The following is a 17,699-nucleotide window of genomic DNA, read 5'->3' as shown; positions in this document are numbered from 1 at the left end:
AAGAAGGTCTATGACAGCAATGAACAGAAAAATGGAATGGAAGGGACAAGGATGTATGAATTTTGTCCTACATTTCTAAAACACAAAGCTAGGGAGATAGTGTTAATATTAGTCAGAGATTAGGCATGTTACAGCAACAGATTCAGAAATAGATAAGGAAGCTAAGAGATCAAGAGAATGATGAAGATTTAAGAGATCAGGATGATGATGAAAAAGGATAAACATTAGAGGGAGGGAAGGGAAGGGAAGGGAAGGGAAGGGAAGGGAAGGGAAGGGAAGGGAAGGGAAGGGAAGGGAAGGGAAGGGAAGGGAAGGGAAGGGAAGGGAAGGGAAGGGAAGGGAAGGGAAGGGAAGGGAAGGGAAGGGAAGGGAAGGGAAGGGAAGGGAAGGGAAGGGAAGGGAAGGGAAGGGAAGGGAAGGGAAGGGAAGGGAAGGGAAGGGAAGGGACGGGACGGGACGGGACGGGACGGGACGGGACGGGACGGGACGGGACGGGACAAATCCATAGCTGCTTCTTTTGATGTTCTTATATATATTTTTTGAAGAGGAGGAAACACTACAAAAATGTAAGATGGAGCTGTAATCCATCAAGTGGTCAGATCAGGTTATAAAACATCCCATGAACTGCTCAAGCATTAGAGCTGGCAGGACATAGGCTACATGATTATCCTGGAGCAAGTACATGTTTTTAATTTAGTTTCAGGAATAAAATAACAAGCTGGGGAGAGGAAAAATAAGATATCAGCTGACAAGCAAAGGCCATCAGGACTCAGCTACACAGCACAAATATTGGTTCAGTTACATAAATACAAACAAACGTTGAAAATGTTGACTTGGAAGAACGATGAGGGAACGTGGTGGTTCAGGTAAGGTCTTGACTAAGGAGAATTGAGTCTACTGTTTCTGCCACTTATTTTTTTTTATTATTATTTTTTTATGGCAATCAGCTATCTGCCTACCTTCCCTCTCAGTCTTGCTGTCTTTAACTTATGTTTTCCTCTTTCATACAACCCATTTGTATTTGCACATTTTTAAAGTGATTTGATGGAAAGGAAATAGGAAGAAGGTTATTGCATGAGTTTTTTTTTTTTTTTGATGAAAGTGAAATGGGGCTGGAGTGTGGGAAATTCCTTCCCTCAGCTATCAGTTAACAAATTGGTCATTTTTTTGTCTACAACCTACTTTGAGTGGGGGAAAAAAAAAGTCAAAGAATTTTAAAGGAAAACACTGTAAAAAGCTATTAATTGAAGAAAGATTTCTGGCCTTCATTATTTCAACCAATGAAAGCAAAATTTATGCATCATCATTTGGGATATTTTTTCCTAAAAAGGCTGTAACAAGTAAAACTAGACAGACAGAAGATAAAGCAGGAAAATATTAAGGTATGGAAAAAATAAACCCTGGATACTGTGAATCTGTCATTAGTCAACATTTCCAAAACATGCATTTTTAATTTGTGTTTCACTTCAGAACATAAGATTTACTATCATTATTTAACCATTAGTCTGCCAAACCAGGAGGAGATCCCAAATACTTCTTCCAAAACAACACACATGTTCTTGGATCTTCTTTCTCTCGCTATTGACACTATTCTTTATAATACAACATGCATTTATTTCATACTTGCAGTGTTTACTGTAGTATGGTTAGTCTTAGCAGTATTATGGTGTCCAAGACCACAGGAGCGATGAAGGATTCAGACTACCTGCTATGCAGTGCTACCAGAGCTTGCCTCCCTCTACAGACAAGAAAAGAAGACATCTGCAATAGCTGAGCTGGGCACCTATAACGAAAAGCCTGAATGCTACTGAAAACATCACAGATTATCAAAACAGAAACATCTAGTCTGAACTTCAGTGTAATTTAGACTGTTCTTAATTTGACTCATGTTTTTATTACAGTGTGCGCTGAGAAATCCATTTTCTATGTAGAATCAACAACTCTTGGATAAAATTGTATGGTCTGGATTTGTTCAGCCACAAAGACCAGCTACTGAATCTCTTAAAGAAATTTCTGTTCTCCACAGAAGCATTTGTGAAGTATGAAAATCTTTCTCTGCCTACTTTGTTAAGCTAATTAAGATTTTTCTTGAGATCTTCAAGACATGATCTCAATCCCCCAATGATTTTCATGCTTTGTCTCTAATCTTTCTCATCTCTCAATTAGCTCCTTGAATTCTGAACAAGATTAAGTATAATATTTGGTCACAACAAAAAGAGATATCATAGAATATCCTGAGTTGGAAGGGACCTGTAAGGATCATCGAGTCCAACTCCTGATATAACCTACGTTTTCCTGTCCTACTAGATACACCCTACCTATGGGTATTGCTGTTCCTTTTGGCAAAGCATCACATTGAGAGTTCATTATAACCCAAACTACTTCACAGAAAAACTACTTTTGTCATGGAAAGTATCCTCCATCATTCAATCTTTGTTCATATAAATATAGATGAATTCCACACACTCCGCTCTGAAGCACATACAGTTTTCTATCTCAATGGTTAACAAAGTCATCACCTGAGAGAGAGGCAGAAAGCTCAAAGCACAATTCTGAGCACAGGAATAAGTATTCCTGACTCCTTCAGTCACCTGCTTTCTACCTGAAATATTAACATTCTCTATTCTTAGCATATTCAACTACAATATTAAAGTTGTCTGCATCTATACATATATATTCAAAGATACTGCCCTAGTAGCTTCAGATATTGCTTCACTACACAATGGTTTATTTAAAGAGAATATACACAGAGATGTCCTGGCTGTCACAGGAGACTTCAGCAATCAGACTCTGTGGTTATAGATCCTTATCCCTTCAGGTCACACACTCAAGTCATTTTCAAGTGTTTCTCCATGACTTGCCTGTGTGCTTCCATAGCATTTCCCCAGCTGCTGTTCATTTGATCAAGCAACTTCAGATGATGTCCAGTTTCTTGTGTTTGAATTCAGCTCTTAGAGAACCCTTAAAACCATGGCTCAGATTCACTTGGCTCATCTGTAACTTTTGTTTGGCTGATGGTTTCAGTTCTTGCAGCCACTTTATGCTGTTCTTTGCGTTTCTGCTCGGAGAGGGCCAGGTGTATCTCCGAGGGATATTTCAGCCCAGCCAGCTTCACTGCAGTGAGTCCTTCCAGGTGACTGATCACGCTTGATGAAATACCCACCTCCAAAATGGAGGTGAAGCTGGTTAAGGCCATTCTTTTACCGTGCTTCACTAAATTCTTCCTATTTTCAACTAGCGTGAACTATTGTAAACTCTTCAGATTTCTAATTTAAGCTAACCCCCATTTTTGCAGCCCTTCTTCACTTACTATCTATACTGTATTTTTCCAGAGGTATTTCCTGCTATTCTTCAAAAACTCAGTCTGTTTCCATTGCAGTCGAAGTTACTGCCTGTACTCCAACAACAAACGCTTACTGTGTCGTATATGCAATTGTGCGTGTATTACATCCAAGACTGGGATCTAGCGCATGGTGTTAAAACGCTCAAGTATTTGACAAACTCCTGTGAAGAACCATAGGCACAGCACAGACAATATGCAGGTAAAAAAACACTAAGCTGGAAGTTGACTAGAAATGTTTCAAAACTGGTTCTGAAGTATCTGTGAGCTCTCTGACCCCTAGCCAGACTGCCATTTGAGAAGAAATCCCAATCTAGTTCTTCCTTGCCTTTCTTTGAAAACTAAAAAAAAACCCTAATCTGCAATAAGCCTGTGAAAAGGAAACAGCATTTACATATATACTGGATTCAGTTGTTACTTGATAGATCTTTCCTTGGCTAGGCAAATATATTTCCTCTTGTAAATGTACAGGCTCTGCCGCCTTGTATAGAGTTTTGTTTGAAACCACCCAAGAATAGCTCACATAAATAGTGCACAAGTAAGCACAATGGGCTCAACATGCTATAAGCAAAACTCTTTACTCTGCTAAGCTGAAGTTTTTCAGTTTTTGGCAGAAAGATCATTTTAGAACTCCAATAAATGTACATTCAAGTCATAAGGCTTTTCTCAGCTAAAGATTTACATGGGCCTCCTTTGTATCAGCCACAAAAGTATTTTAAGAGTTTGGAAATTCTAGAAGCTTTCCCCCTGCCTTACTCAGCCACTCAAGCTTGATCCTCATTAAATCCCTTGACATGTAATATATTCCAGTGTACAAGAAGCCCTTCATTACTTCTCCATGCTTAGAAGGTAATAAACCCATTTCAAAGGATGGAACTAGGAACTGTTGCAGGTGTTTCCTTACCACTCCACGCTGAGCCAGGAAGGTCATGCTAACACAGTTTGAATGAGTCAACAGTATACTCCAGTAATGACTTGAGAAAAAGCATTTTTAGATTGCAGTTAGGAAGGTTTCTGCCCTTGCAGAAGTTTTAGGAAGGAATTTATCTGAAATGCAAGACGGGTGCTAGAGGCAGTCATTCTGCTGCAAACTCAGTTACCAACTTCTGTCACCGTGGGCTTCGCAAGTGGCTGCACATCTGCTAACTGGGCTAGCTTTCATGGGTGCTTTCTTAAAACTATGAGTCTACAGTTTCTCAGCCTTTGCTTTGCCACCTGTGAAATGGTGATAACAAATTTAAACAGCAAATTGTCAGGCTCAGCTTATTTAATATATGCAGACCTTTAAGATCTCAGGTGAAAGCCATGCCCCAAAAGCTACCATAATTTAAACTGGAACTATTTTAATTTTCCAAGATTCATATCAGATGCGTATCAGACTCATCTCAGTACTGAGAATATTTCTGAAGTAAATGTAGAGAATGCATGTGAAGAAGTACAAATTTTTCTGACACCTTAAACTTTAGTATTTTTTAAGTGTATTTTATAATGAAGTATCAAAATTTTGACTCAGAATAGTGGTTGTGTTTGTGACTACAAGTGTATTGCAATATTGGCAGAACTGACATCTCTCCAGTAACTCACCAGTTGGACATCCAGGTTGCTTGAAAATGGAACTACTTCTTTTGGTTAATTATGCACTCATGGACAAAATAAATGTGTATTTAGACACTTCCCCTCAGGCGCTACAGAGACTCCTCACGGATTCCTGTTCTTCTTTAATTGCACACCTTACCTGTGTAATTAGGAGGGCACAGACAGACATAGTTGTTGATCCCATCCACACATGTAGAGTTATTCTCGCAGTCATTATCTTCGCAGTCGTCCGGGTTTATTTCACACCTCTCTCCCTCATACCCAAGGAGACAAGAACAGCTTTGGAGAAAGACAAAACATAATACAAGTTAGCATGGATCTGAAGAGGCAGGAGGTTTTGGGTATAAAACTGAAATTAAAATATATACAAGAGAGTTGCTGCAGCCAAAATCATGTCTACTGTGAAGCACTTTAACCCTAGATGTTTGGTGAAGGATGCAATCTGATGGTTCATGAGGTCATGTAATTATTTACATGAGACATAAAAGCATCAGCTGTAGACACCCTTTGTTGTGTTGCCCTTTGCTTTCTTTGTTGATAACCCTGGAACTGAAGGAAATGGCCTCAGGGCAGGAGAGTGAACACCCATCAGAATATTCAAATCCTTGGCTCCTCTGCTAATGATTTTGTGAATACGTGCATACTTGCTTATTGAGGACTGCATAATCGTAGGGCAACTTGGCAGCTTTCAGATGGCTCGCTCTCTTGAAAGAACAACAGCTTGAACTGAATTTACAGACATGAACATTTTCTTCTCATTACCACTTTGTCACTTGTCCAAACAAGAAATGTTTGGGAATGGTTGCTTTTATGAGTACAATGAGGTTTCAGTACTTCCACAGCTCCTCCAATTTGTAGCTCCTCCTTCTATTTGTAGAAGAGCCGATGATGTCTAGATGATTTAACTAAAGCTAAACACAAACAAACAATAGCAGAGCTAGTAATGGTTCTGTGAGGATGTGAACATTATTGAAGAATAATTGCAGTAAATATTTTATCTCACAAAACTGTGATGTATGGTCCCTGAAGGGAGTGTAAGAAGCTAAGTGGCTGATGAATGACTTTAATTTTTTTTCAATCTCAGTTTCTTCTCTAGATCTAAAAGTTGGGGTTGCTAAGAGAACCTTTATATTTTAAACTAACTGTAAGTGGTGGCCACAGTTTCCTAAGAGAGAGTCTAAAAACATGTGTTAAGTGCTTCAGTCATTTCAGTGGCTTCTAAGAAGCCAGCAATGATATTTAAGTGTCAGTATTCCTGTTTGCGAGTCACAGAAAGCATGTACGCAGAAGGGAAGGGTTGTTTCAAGTCCCAGTCCAAACTACACATTTACTGAGCTGTTCATTTCCGTTCCCATGTGATTTCTGGTGGCAGAAAAGGAACTGAATAAATGTAAAACACTGCTGATTGATGAGGATGAAAAACAGAAAGCACCAGAGCAGTCACACTAATTGCCAGCCACTGCTTCCTGAAAGCAGGAGAGTTTCCAATGCAGAGATGACTGCAATGTACTTTTTCAATTCAGATGGCCAGAGTGCTCATGGGGTGGTTATTCTGTCACATGTGAGTGCCAGGGAGCTGAGTTGGGGAATGCCCTGGAGCAATAGGAAGCTTCAGAGTCTGTGAAGAAAACCTGCAGCACTGTTGTGCTGGTTGCTCTCAGCATGGCATTTGTTTCTCTTCCTGCTGAGTGCCACAGACTGAATGGAGTGCAGGGGCTCCAAGGGTAGGGATGGTACAGAGCTCATTGCCCTTTGGAAAGATGGTAGGCTGGGCTTTGAGGATGAGCCTGGATTCTGGGCAACCTCAGAAAATAAGGGAATAACAATGAGGAAGAAAAAAAGAGTAGGGAATGTGTCCTGAGTAACCACAACAGTAGGACCTCCTAGAGGGGTAGAGGACAGGCCAACCTTCCTTCAGTTCTGCCGTGATCATTCACAGGTCATGAGACTTAGAAACTCCTCACCATGAATACCCAAAACAAAACGGCTCAAACCGGTCCAACTTAGGACCCAACAAATCAAGAAATATTTTCTTTTCCCGTTTCTATCACATTGTTGCCAATAAAATATCTCCTCTTGCTGACCCTGCAATGACGCTGAGGATCATAAGAAGCAGATAAGAAGAGCTGGCACAGCATCTTTTGTGGGAACAGGACTGTAGGGGAAGGGGTAAAGACATCTAATTAAATACAGTGGCACATTCATCATGTCACCCTTTTCGATTACAAAACCCCATTTTCAGGGTCTTATAACTCAGCCATAAAAATATGCTCCAGGCTGCATCTTGGCATCCAAGGTCTCAGTTTGGGAGCACAATTTTTTTCTCTCCTTTTAAAGAAAAGTAACAAGAGTGGCTTTGTGCTGGTTATTTTCATGTGACTATAACACCATTTTCCTTCCACAAAAGGACTGGGATAGCTTGCATGTATGCAATTAAAAATGACATTATTAAATACTATCACAGTAATGACTCAACTCAGTACAGTTACCATTAGTAATAATACATATGGGATTGTTAGCATACAATTGCTCAGTATTAGGACACATTCCATACTGAAGGAAATGTCAGCATAATTAATGACATTTGGCTACTGGTCCCTATGTATTATAGAGAGTCTTTACATTATTGCTTATGTATAATTCTTTATTTTGATTTGCATTCAAATGTGCCAAATATGAGGACTGAAATTAAATGATAAAACATACAATGTGGGACCTGGATTGAACCATATGTTGAAAGAGTTGCAGTTTGGGACTGTTTGTATATATTTTTCCAGAAAAAGCTTAGAAGAAAAATGAAGTTTGCAGAGTGACTGGAAGGTCATCAAACTTTTGGGTTCCAGCTGACCGAGAGAGAAAATTAATTCCAGAGACAATGATGAAAACTGTGTACTGACTAAATAGTGAGGCAGCAAGAGACAGCTTTTCATTTGGACCTTGGAAACAATAGAGCCATGCAGGAAAGAACCATTTCCTAAGACACTGTGATCTAAGCTAATACAGGTCCAATTCCTTATTCTCATTTAGGGATTTTGCATTAGTGTTGGACTTTCCTATAAATAAATAAATAAATGATGCTCAAAATCATCATTATTCTCATGAAGGTAGGATGGAACACAGAATTTAATTACAACATTTTGGGGGAAAACTTTTGGAGCTGCAGTGTACTAACAATTTTGTAAGTTCACTATATTCACTTTTTTTTCCAAAGTGCAACAAAACAGTTAAAAATCTGTTTATTAAAATAGGCATACATACAGTGCATTATGTTTCAAAAAAACAACTTTTAAATACTGATGATAAATTCTTTCAAGAATATTACTTTTTCTTGGTAGAGGAGCTTTCTACATCTGTATTCCAACAGAGTAGCCTGTAAGCCTGGAAGTGCAACACTTCTCCTTAAACTAGGCTGAATTAACACTAGGGAGTCCAGAGTTTTTCATTTATGAAATGGAAAATGCTAAAGAAAATGCTCTGGACAATGGAGTTCTTTGTATATGGGGAAAAGTTAAAGTAATGTGCAAACTTTGTTTCCCGACACCATAGGCTATCAAAGATAAGCTGGTTGCCTGTGGCTAACTCTGAAGCAGAGCTGACAGCTCTGCCTCTTTCATCGAAGTCTCACTTACAGGCATGCTAAATGAGCAAGACATGTCTGATTGACCATCTCGTTTTATCAGTTTCAATAAGCACCTTTTTTTGGCAAACTTTTGTCACAGCAGACACAGATTAGATTAGAACAGGCAATGTAACAGGAGGAAGAACTTCACGTTTCTAATCCTCTGAGTCACACAGTGACACTTAACTATTCTGTAATTCAGAAAATGTCCCTCCCTAGAAAAAAAGAAAACAAAAGAAAAAAGAGAGAATGTGAAAATAATTCAGATTAAAAAAAAAAACTGCAAGAATAAAGAAAGACTGAAGAACTCCAGCTGAACCTGTGCCCTTCGGATGCCCCTCCAGGACTTACTGCTATAACAAATCTGAGCGATTCAGTCCCCTGCTGCTGCGAACCCTTGCAGGTACCAGACACAGCAGGCAAGTCAGGCTGGAATCTCAGTCATAACTCTGAATTTCCTGTCTTTGCCTGGTGAACATCACCACCTTAGCATTATTTAAAAGGTAATTTTCTTGTCTAAGGCTACAGAAACTTGAGAGTTAAACTGCTTGGCATTTCATACGCAGAGAGCTTTGGCTTAAGTTTCTTTTTTTAAAAGAGTAAAGATTTGACAAGTTTGGCAGCAGAGTTTGTATATGAATATATTTCCCTTGGGAAGAGAATATACAGAAGATATAATTTCTTTTACAGGCCACACAACAGAAAAATCTAAGGAGGCCTCTCATGAAAATGTTTTTGACATCTACTTCCTCGCAGCCTATAATCTAATGCAACGTTTTCCCATCTTGAGGAGCACAACTTACATGCATGCAAGAGATTTCCCACCATAAAAAAAAAAATCTCAAAATCTTTTTTTTTTATTTTCCCCTTCACGGACTGTTCCATCCCCACTCCACACTTCTCTAAAACATGCTAAAGCCCCACACTCCTGTTCTGCAGAGCAGGGAGGGACAAGGATGCCTTAGTGGACTGGCTGTATTGAAACTTGGTGAGGAACTAGAGCAGCGCATAAGCTGAACATTCAATTTTATGAATAAAGATTTTGACGAGATATGGTTTTAAGGGTCTTTTATTAGACCAACCCAAGCTATATAAATAACTATAAAAGCAGAAATCTTCCCTAAAAAGCCCCAAACGTTGTTAAGCAACATAACCACTCCTGCTGTTTTGTAAAGGATCTCAAAAACTACGTCCATTTGGAACCAAAATAAAGCCCCTGAAAATGTGAACTTCATGAGAAAAATTCAACAGTAGCTTTTATATCAGCTCATTCAAAGCATTTTTTTTTTCTTTACTTTCTACCATGGAAGAAAACAAAAATGCTGAATAAAAACCTGAACCAAAATAAAAACTGAAGCCTTTTATTCCAGTATTACAGATATTATGAAATGTTTTACTAGCACATTTTTAGTGTCAACCGGGTTTTGCAAAATGAGTACTGAGTGACAGATAACACAATACAGTTTTGCTTTGGTACAAGCTGGCCAAAGCCATCTAACCAGTATTACATGAGGGTGACCTAAAGGGAAACTGAACCATAGAGCAACAGTCCATTATTTCTCTTGAACAAAACCTGAACTTTTACTCCAAAAATTGCTGGGCTTGTTAAGACCTGAATCAAGAAGAGGACTATCAGATCACCAGTGCTGAGTAGTGGTCTCACCAAAATCTAGAGTGCCGTTCTGTCAAGCACCGTGACCATTTGCACGTGCTACGGTCTGCAGAACCTCTGCATCCCACCCTCATGCACTAACGTGACCCACGCATATGTCTGTACCCGGAGGACATCCTCTGCTGCTCTGCTCTGGGTCTCATTGCAGCTGCTCAAACAGAGCTCCAGATGGCCTCATGGAAACATGCGGCCACGTCTTGTGTTCCAGTGGTATGGTGGAAAGCCTTGGGCTGTTATTTGTAACAGAGCCCAGCAGTGTCCCTTTCACCACCATCAATGCACACTTTTCCATTGTAATATCATCAGTTCGCTTCTGCTTCCAGTGTGTGCTGGAGCTGCTTCTGGAGTAGGGGGGAGGAGGAATTTTCTTGAGAGTTGGCAAGCCCAGAGACAGAGAAGCTTTGAGGTACTTCTCCCTTTTTCTTCTTCACCATTCATCCCACCCCCACCCACAGGGCAAGAGGGAAGCTATTCTGTGCCTCATTCCTAGATGAGGGGTTTGGGGAGTCAAGAAGCCACAGTGCTCTGCTGGAAATATAAAGGTGTTGTGCCTTTGGCTAGGGAGGAGGATGGAGTTGGTAGTCTCTGACTGCACTGAAGTCCTGTCAGTCACCCAAACTTTCACCTGGCCCTTTCTATTTTGAAGAAATTGTATCTTCTGGCATAAGATGATACGGGTTTGCTGACCTGGTTAACAAACAGTCAACCTCAGCTGGAATAGTCCTAATCACAGCTGAAACCAAACTGGAACTGAACTACAAAAATGTACTGGTTTGATTCCCTGCTTACCCCATTTATAAACTGTGCACTTGTGTGTCTCCCTCCAGCTGTCCCTCCCTCCGTCCTTCGCTGAGAGAAGCTATATATAGGAGAATACACAGCAGCAGCCTGAGTAATGCACACATGCTCTTAGAAGTGAGGCTTTCATATGTGCAACTGAAACAACATCATGGTGTGCTCTTGCACATATTTTGTGCAAGAAATAGCATGAATTCTGAGGACCTAATCAGTGAAAATTTGAGGAACGATTTTCTAAAAAAATTTCTAGCAACTTTAATGATAACTAGTGGCCAAAGCCTCAAACTCGTATTTTCTTAGTTGTGAAAAAATAGGGCTTGTAGGCGCACTAATCTCCCAACAGCTGCATGAAAAAAAAAAATCTAAATTCCTCTTGCAGTCTCCCCATCTATGTTACATCTTTCTTATGTGGGAAAACTGAAACCCATAATATCCAGCTGTAAAGGTTACTCTCTTTGCAAGCATTATGCCTAAAAAGATGCGGCAATCTCTCCACATTTTTAATTGTTTCTTTAAAGCCTGTTTGTCTACAAGATTCAGTATGAAAACATTTTGCATCTGGTTGTCAAGCAACAGATGCTTATTTTACAAATACAAAAAAGGGTATGCGTGCGTTTGAAATGCCCCAAGGAAAATTAGCATACAGATAACACAATGCAGATCAGGGAGACCGCTCAAAATAACTCTTAGAGTATGTCCCATTATGAGAAAATAAGGAGGCCTGTTTCAAAGAAAACAATATGTCACCAATGAAACCAGATTAAATTTTTTGTCTGGTAGATAGAACTGTCACGTGCAGCAGCTTTTACAAAGTAGTCATTACAGTTCGTTAATGTAAAGTAGAAACATTTATTTTATCATCTCATTTTAAATGAACTTTGCGTTATTACCTGAATCCATCCTTATTTGCCTCGGTGAGGTGGCAGGTCCCTCCATTCTGACATGGATTTTGAATGCAAGAATTAATGGGCACACTGCAGTCCCGACCCTATTTGGGAAAATTCAAAAGAAAGAAAGGTTAGTAAGATTCATGCCATCTGAATCAATACCTATAGCTCCCTCACCCTATTTGTGAGGCTACTTACAGTACGGCTATGGTCTTCAGAAGCATCACATCACCTAATGTTTTTTATTGATGGCAGATACCTTCATCACTTAAATGAGAATTTGGACAGGGTGATTATTCTAATCAATGGGACGGGTGGGTATCTTGGTGTCATTTGAGTTTCAAGATATTGGTTAACTCTCTCATTTTATTGTTTTAAGGAAACAGCTGGTTTTATCGATACTCTAGCACACTTTAATCCCCACTGATAGTTACACTGAAAAGAATGAATCATGACCAAAGGTACGCAGAAGGCCATGCACAGTCAGCTCAAGACCACAGAGTCAGCACTCATTCAACTGCATTTACCAGGTACTCAGTTAAAAAAAAATGTAACAGTGCACCATACTCATTACTGGACATTGTCAAAACTTAAAGGAGAAAATCCATTTTATCCTGGGAGCTGAGTTTGAGCTTCTCTATGGAACACACTGAATCCTGTTTGATATCATTTTTCAATCAGTTCCTTCTTAAAGATTGCCCTAAAATATACATCAGTTCCAACTGAACTTCACTAGCTTGGGCAACCTTCACTGTTACCAACTGAATTTTTATTGACTCTTCAAGGCATAGACATCTTTCTCTGATCATTACATTCTACTGATTAGAAAAAGCTGTTTGTAAAATTGGCAAAAACACCAAAGAAGTTGTTCTTTCCCTTCAGTTACTGTCACAGTAAGGTGGAATAAAGACAACTGAAAGTCTGACAGTAGTCAAGGGATCTGTGCAATCAAAACAAGTTCAAGAGATTTCTCTACTCTTCTTATTGAAGATCCTGTTAGCAGTGGCCTTCTGCCAGCTCATCTACTGGAAAGCTGATACATGACTGCAATCAAGATGAGAAAAATATCTCAGGAGAAACATTAATTCAGTCAAAGTTGCTGGGATTTTTGGCTTTGGTTTAAAAAACATTCTTATTGTACTTGAGAAGAATAACAACAGTGCATCTATTCGGAAATCTCTAAACAAAGAGGGCAGATTCCAACCCATGACACCAATTCATAACAGCTGTAACCTTTGTGTATTAGTTTTGAACATCATCCTACCTCTGCCAACTCTCCTTGCTGACAACACTCATCAGAAGTCATTCCTTTCTCCACTGGCTTTGCAACACTTTAGATAGCTGGTGTGATGTACCAGAGCGGGGAACACTCAACAGACATTTATGTAGCCTCATTTTTTTAAGATTGCTGTGTTGTGGAAATGGAGCATCTTGATGCTTCAGCTATATACTGCACCTGAGAGCATCACCTGTTACTTGTTTTTCCATCTAGCTTTGAGGCTTTGCTGCTCTCACTTAAGATATGTTACATTAGAATTAAGAATGGGCTTTGAGAAGCCTAACACTGTACTTGGCAGATACCTGACAGTGATTAGCTTGTTTCAGGATGGCTACAGTGGGGTCTCAGGACGGTTATACAGTGGGGTATAGAAAAGGACTACTAAAATGTCCAAGGAGATGGAGCAACTACTTTAGAAGAATATATTACAAAGACTAAGACTTCGTAGTCTGGAGAAAAGAGAGCTAATGGGGGTGATATAATTGGTGTTTACAAGATCATGGAGGTGGTAAATGCAGAATTTGTTACTCATCATTTCCCTCAGCAGAAGAGGAACAGTTACTGATACTAGAAGATGAGCTTAATACAGTTAAAAGAAAATACTTTTGCCAAAGTATAAGCTTCTGGGACTTTTTTTTTTCCCAGAGGAGGTTGTGAAGTCATATAGTTTAGGAGCCACTAGGCAAATTCATGGACAACTGAGTCAAGACAGATATGAAAGGCAATAGGCAGACATCAGCATTCCTAGTTGGATGATGGTGGGTGCTGGGAGAACCAGAGAGGAGTGCTGACCAGGCTTGTGTCCTTTCCTTTAAAAGTAAACACTTGCTGCTGCCTGCAGTACAGACAGAGTGCTGTGGTAAATGCACTACAGACCTCGCATGGCTTTTCTCATGCTTTTATGTCAAAGTTACTTGAAAGGCTTACTTGGCTCTCAACAAGGAAAATGTTCCTTAGCTTGTTTCAAAAGTCCCTGAACCAAAAGTACTTGATTTTGTGCATTATCAGGGAATAGATCTCTCATGAAAACCACACTAGGATAAATTTGATCAATTTGTCAATGGCTGCATATCTGTTTGGGAAATCTTGCCTACTTCTTTGTAGAAGTTTTGCCTACTTCTTTGTAGAACAAATAGGCTGGTCACATCGTTCAAATGGTTCATCACTGACCACTTCTCGCTTACATCCTACATTGACCAGAAGAAATTCTTGCGCAGCTCTTCACAGGTGTCCCCATTTCCGATGACGTGCCCAGCCCAGAGGTGGCAAGCCAGTAGGAAAGGGACTGTGCTGGTTCTGCGACTGCTCAAGCTCTGCGCATGCTTTTAGTACTGTATAAATAATAGTAGCAATCTTAATTTGTCTCTGGAGTGCTCACCTTGAAATTGGTGCAGTCTCAATAAGCCTTATCAAATGCAACAACAACAACAAAAACCCTACCACCCCTCAGCAGCCTGTAAGTGGGATCTTCCTACAGAGTTCATTTGACCAGGTCTGCCCACTCATGGTGCTAGGCTCTCACCTTCACATCATACATTTCAGTTTCCCACATCCTACCAATGTCTTCAGTATTTTGTTGGATAGGACATACTGCCATCGTACTGTGAGAAAAACTGAGACACGCAGTAATTATACGTTCATCCAATACCACAGAGGAGCTTTATTACAGGAATAGGAGATGAAATGCTATTTCCTGAGGCTGTGGCAGCCACCACTGCCTCCCAGCACTCCCCAGAGAGAGGCAGAAGCTTTGTAGTTTTAGATTTGTGCAAATACAAGGCAACACGGACATCCTTTTTCCCTGGTCCAATAAGAAGGGAAACGTTTCCAAACAACAACAGAAATACCTGGCTCACTGTGAGTTCATTCCCCCAGCACAGCAGTGCAGGCAGCATGCAAGGTCCTCACCCAAGACCTGGCAGAGAGAGTTTGTGCTTCATCCATACTGCATTTACCAAACAGCCCGTGCTTCTCCACTTGAAATCCTGAGCCCCCTAATGTCTCTGGGAAGAACTGGGAAACTGCCGAGGGAAGCTCATGCAGGTTTTATTTTGGCACCATGCGGTCTGCAGCACTTTGCAGACGCAAGTTACACAACATTAACTCTAATCTGCCTACCCTTCTGCAACGCTGCCTGGGCTCTGTCCATCTGTGTTGTGAATCCTGTGTGCCTACCATGTTATCCTAGCGGAGCTGGAAGATGCCACCTCTTATATTTCTCAGATCACAAGTACTTTTCCCGTGTCCCTGAAGAACAACCATTTTATAGATACTTCACTAACATCAGTTACTTCTGTTTCATACAAACTCCTCATCCCTGTATCATTAGCGTATAAAATTCTTTGAAGCCAAGCAGAGCAAGATACAAAGCAGAAACCACAGCATTTTTTTCCCGAAGGTTTTTATCACAGTTGAACACTATAAACAGTCCCATCACTTCTATGCTAATTATTCAGATTATCTTGAATGTTCTTGTAAAAATTTAATAAAGATAAATGTTCAAATGAGAGCAAGGCATTTTCAGTCTCTCATTGGCACATGCAATTGCTCATGACTTAGACTTAGCTTTCATTTCTTTGCTGAACGTGGCTGAATTATTGGCTTCTTGGGCCTCAGGCACCATGGAAACCAAAGAGTACGTGCTGCTGAATCAGACAATTACAACACTAAGTTGCTATGTGGCTTTAGGAAAACCAGAGTCTCTCTGACTCAGTTTACTCATTTTAATAAACGGGCAACCAGCACCTATTCCCTCTCTAAGGATTATCTTCTCTCAGTTGACGTTATCAGTAGCACATGGAGAGTCTGCACAACACGTACAATTTCTCTAGCACAGAAGACTGAAAACCAAAGAATTCTGAGAGCAGAGAAGCTGCAGAAAATATTGCTACTAATAAATCTATAGCAAAGCAAGGCCATTTTATTCCCGTATAAGAATGCCACTACCCAGAAAAGCCTAAAGACATTCTAGAAACATCTTTCAAATGAATAATGCAATTCTCTAGTCTCAATTTACAGAAAGACTATTCTTACTGGAAAAATGGAATTGCTGTCAACATCAGTAAAATTAATTTATCTGTGCATTGGGAAAAAAAAAATCTTTGAATTGCATTCCCCAGAAAGAACTATTCTTACAAAGGAGAATATTGTATATTTGCTTCAAGACTAAAGAGCCTTTTAATGAAGTCTGAATCAGGAGAAGAGGTGCAGACTTTGTTTCAAGGACAGGCAAGAAAACACGACTGTCTCAGCAATTCACAGAAAGAGGATGAAGGTCCCTCTGTGTGCAATATTTTATTTCTATTAAGCTGTAATAAATTTTTCTTTAGTCTGATAAGAAAGCATCAGATCCAAAATACGTTTATATAATTTCTCTCATTTTCTGGAGAAGAGGAAAGGATTAGGTGTTGAAACACAGAATTTCTGCAACTAATCAGGAGACATATAAGTTCTGATTTCAGCTGACTCTTTAAATCTGAAGTACCTCAACTGGTCCAGATTTTAGCTGAGCTAATCCAACTCCAGATTTTCAGTGAATGAGAACAGAGACTGTCCACCATGCTTGGAAAGTGTCAGTTCTTCCTTTATACTCAACAGCAGTTAACCACACTGGGCACTAGTGCATATACAAGCTGTTGCTCACTACTGCTGTGCCAAATGCTGGCCTTTACAAGTATCCAGCACTGGAAAACATGACATCATGATTAGCAAAACACACAAGCACAAGCAACAAAAACTAATATGGACCTCAGCAGGAAGAACAAAGGATAATGTGATTAAAAAGTGTTCATTTGCTTTGATACTATTTCAGCCACCACAATGTTTTGTTTTTTTTTTTTAAATTAATTTTCACAAATAACAACATTGTCTGTGGAGACTGAAATCTTCATTCAGGATCACATGGCAGAGAGCTGACCTGCATTCACTTTATTGTGATCCTTCCCTGGTTTCTAGCGGCTGCAGGCACAGCTCAGGGACGGCAGCATGGAGCATACCACAGCCACAAGGCAGCAACCTGGAACAGAAAGCTCTCACTGCTGGCTGCAGCACGAACATGATGCAGCCACTGATGGAGACACCTGCAAACAGCAGAAATCTCTCTGACTTCAGTGGTCTGCAAACAGGGAGACCTTCCAGCTGATTACAGCCTTGTTCAATGACTTCAGTGTTTTAAATCATGCTGGAAAATGAACTATAGAAGAAAAAAACACTAATGTTTATTTAAGTTGTTAACTATATGTAATGTGTTCATAATAAATTTTATTTAGATGATATATGCAGAGAACAGATGGTAGTGTTCGTGTGTTTAGTAAAAATACTAGACCAAGACAAATAAAGCTGATAGAGATTTTAAATTAAGAAGTAGGAAATTTTCATAAACAACTTAATTACCATGCTCTAAATACAGCTAAATATTTTAGGAAAATCAGAAAAAAGTTACCGGCTACAAAGATACCGTATTGCAAACCTAGTCCTTTACATTCCTAACAGTGGAAGTAATGCATCCA

The 17,699-nt window shown here is 39.8% G+C and overlaps 1 protein-coding gene across 12 annotated transcripts in view; it reads right to left on the bottom strand.

Annotated features, from left to right (window-relative positions):
- The window catches only part of SLIT3 (slit guidance ligand 3), a 512,565-nt gene that overhangs the window by 48,825 nt on the left and 446,041 nt on the right, over positions 1–17,699 (bottom strand). For all 12 annotated transcript variants that reach the window (XM_080555212.1, XM_080555205.1, XM_080555208.1 and 9 more), the window contains 2 exons: positions 11,916–12,013; positions 5,076–5,215 (listed from right to left, as the gene is read on the bottom strand). In XM_080555212.1, coding sequence (XP_080411338.1) covers positions 5,076–5,215; positions 11,916–12,013 — 238 coding nt within the window. The remainder of the gene's footprint in view (positions 1–5,075; positions 5,216–11,915; positions 12,014–17,699) is intronic.

The sequence above is a fragment of the Anser brachyrhynchus genome (assembly GCF_964034855.1).
Source record: "Anser brachyrhynchus genome assembly, chromosome: 14".
NCBI classification, from domain to species: domain Eukaryota; kingdom Metazoa; phylum Chordata; class Aves; order Anseriformes; family Anatidae; genus Anser; species Anser brachyrhynchus.
Note: the sequence above shows the minus strand (reverse complement) of the source record. Positions and strands in the feature narration are given on the sequence as shown.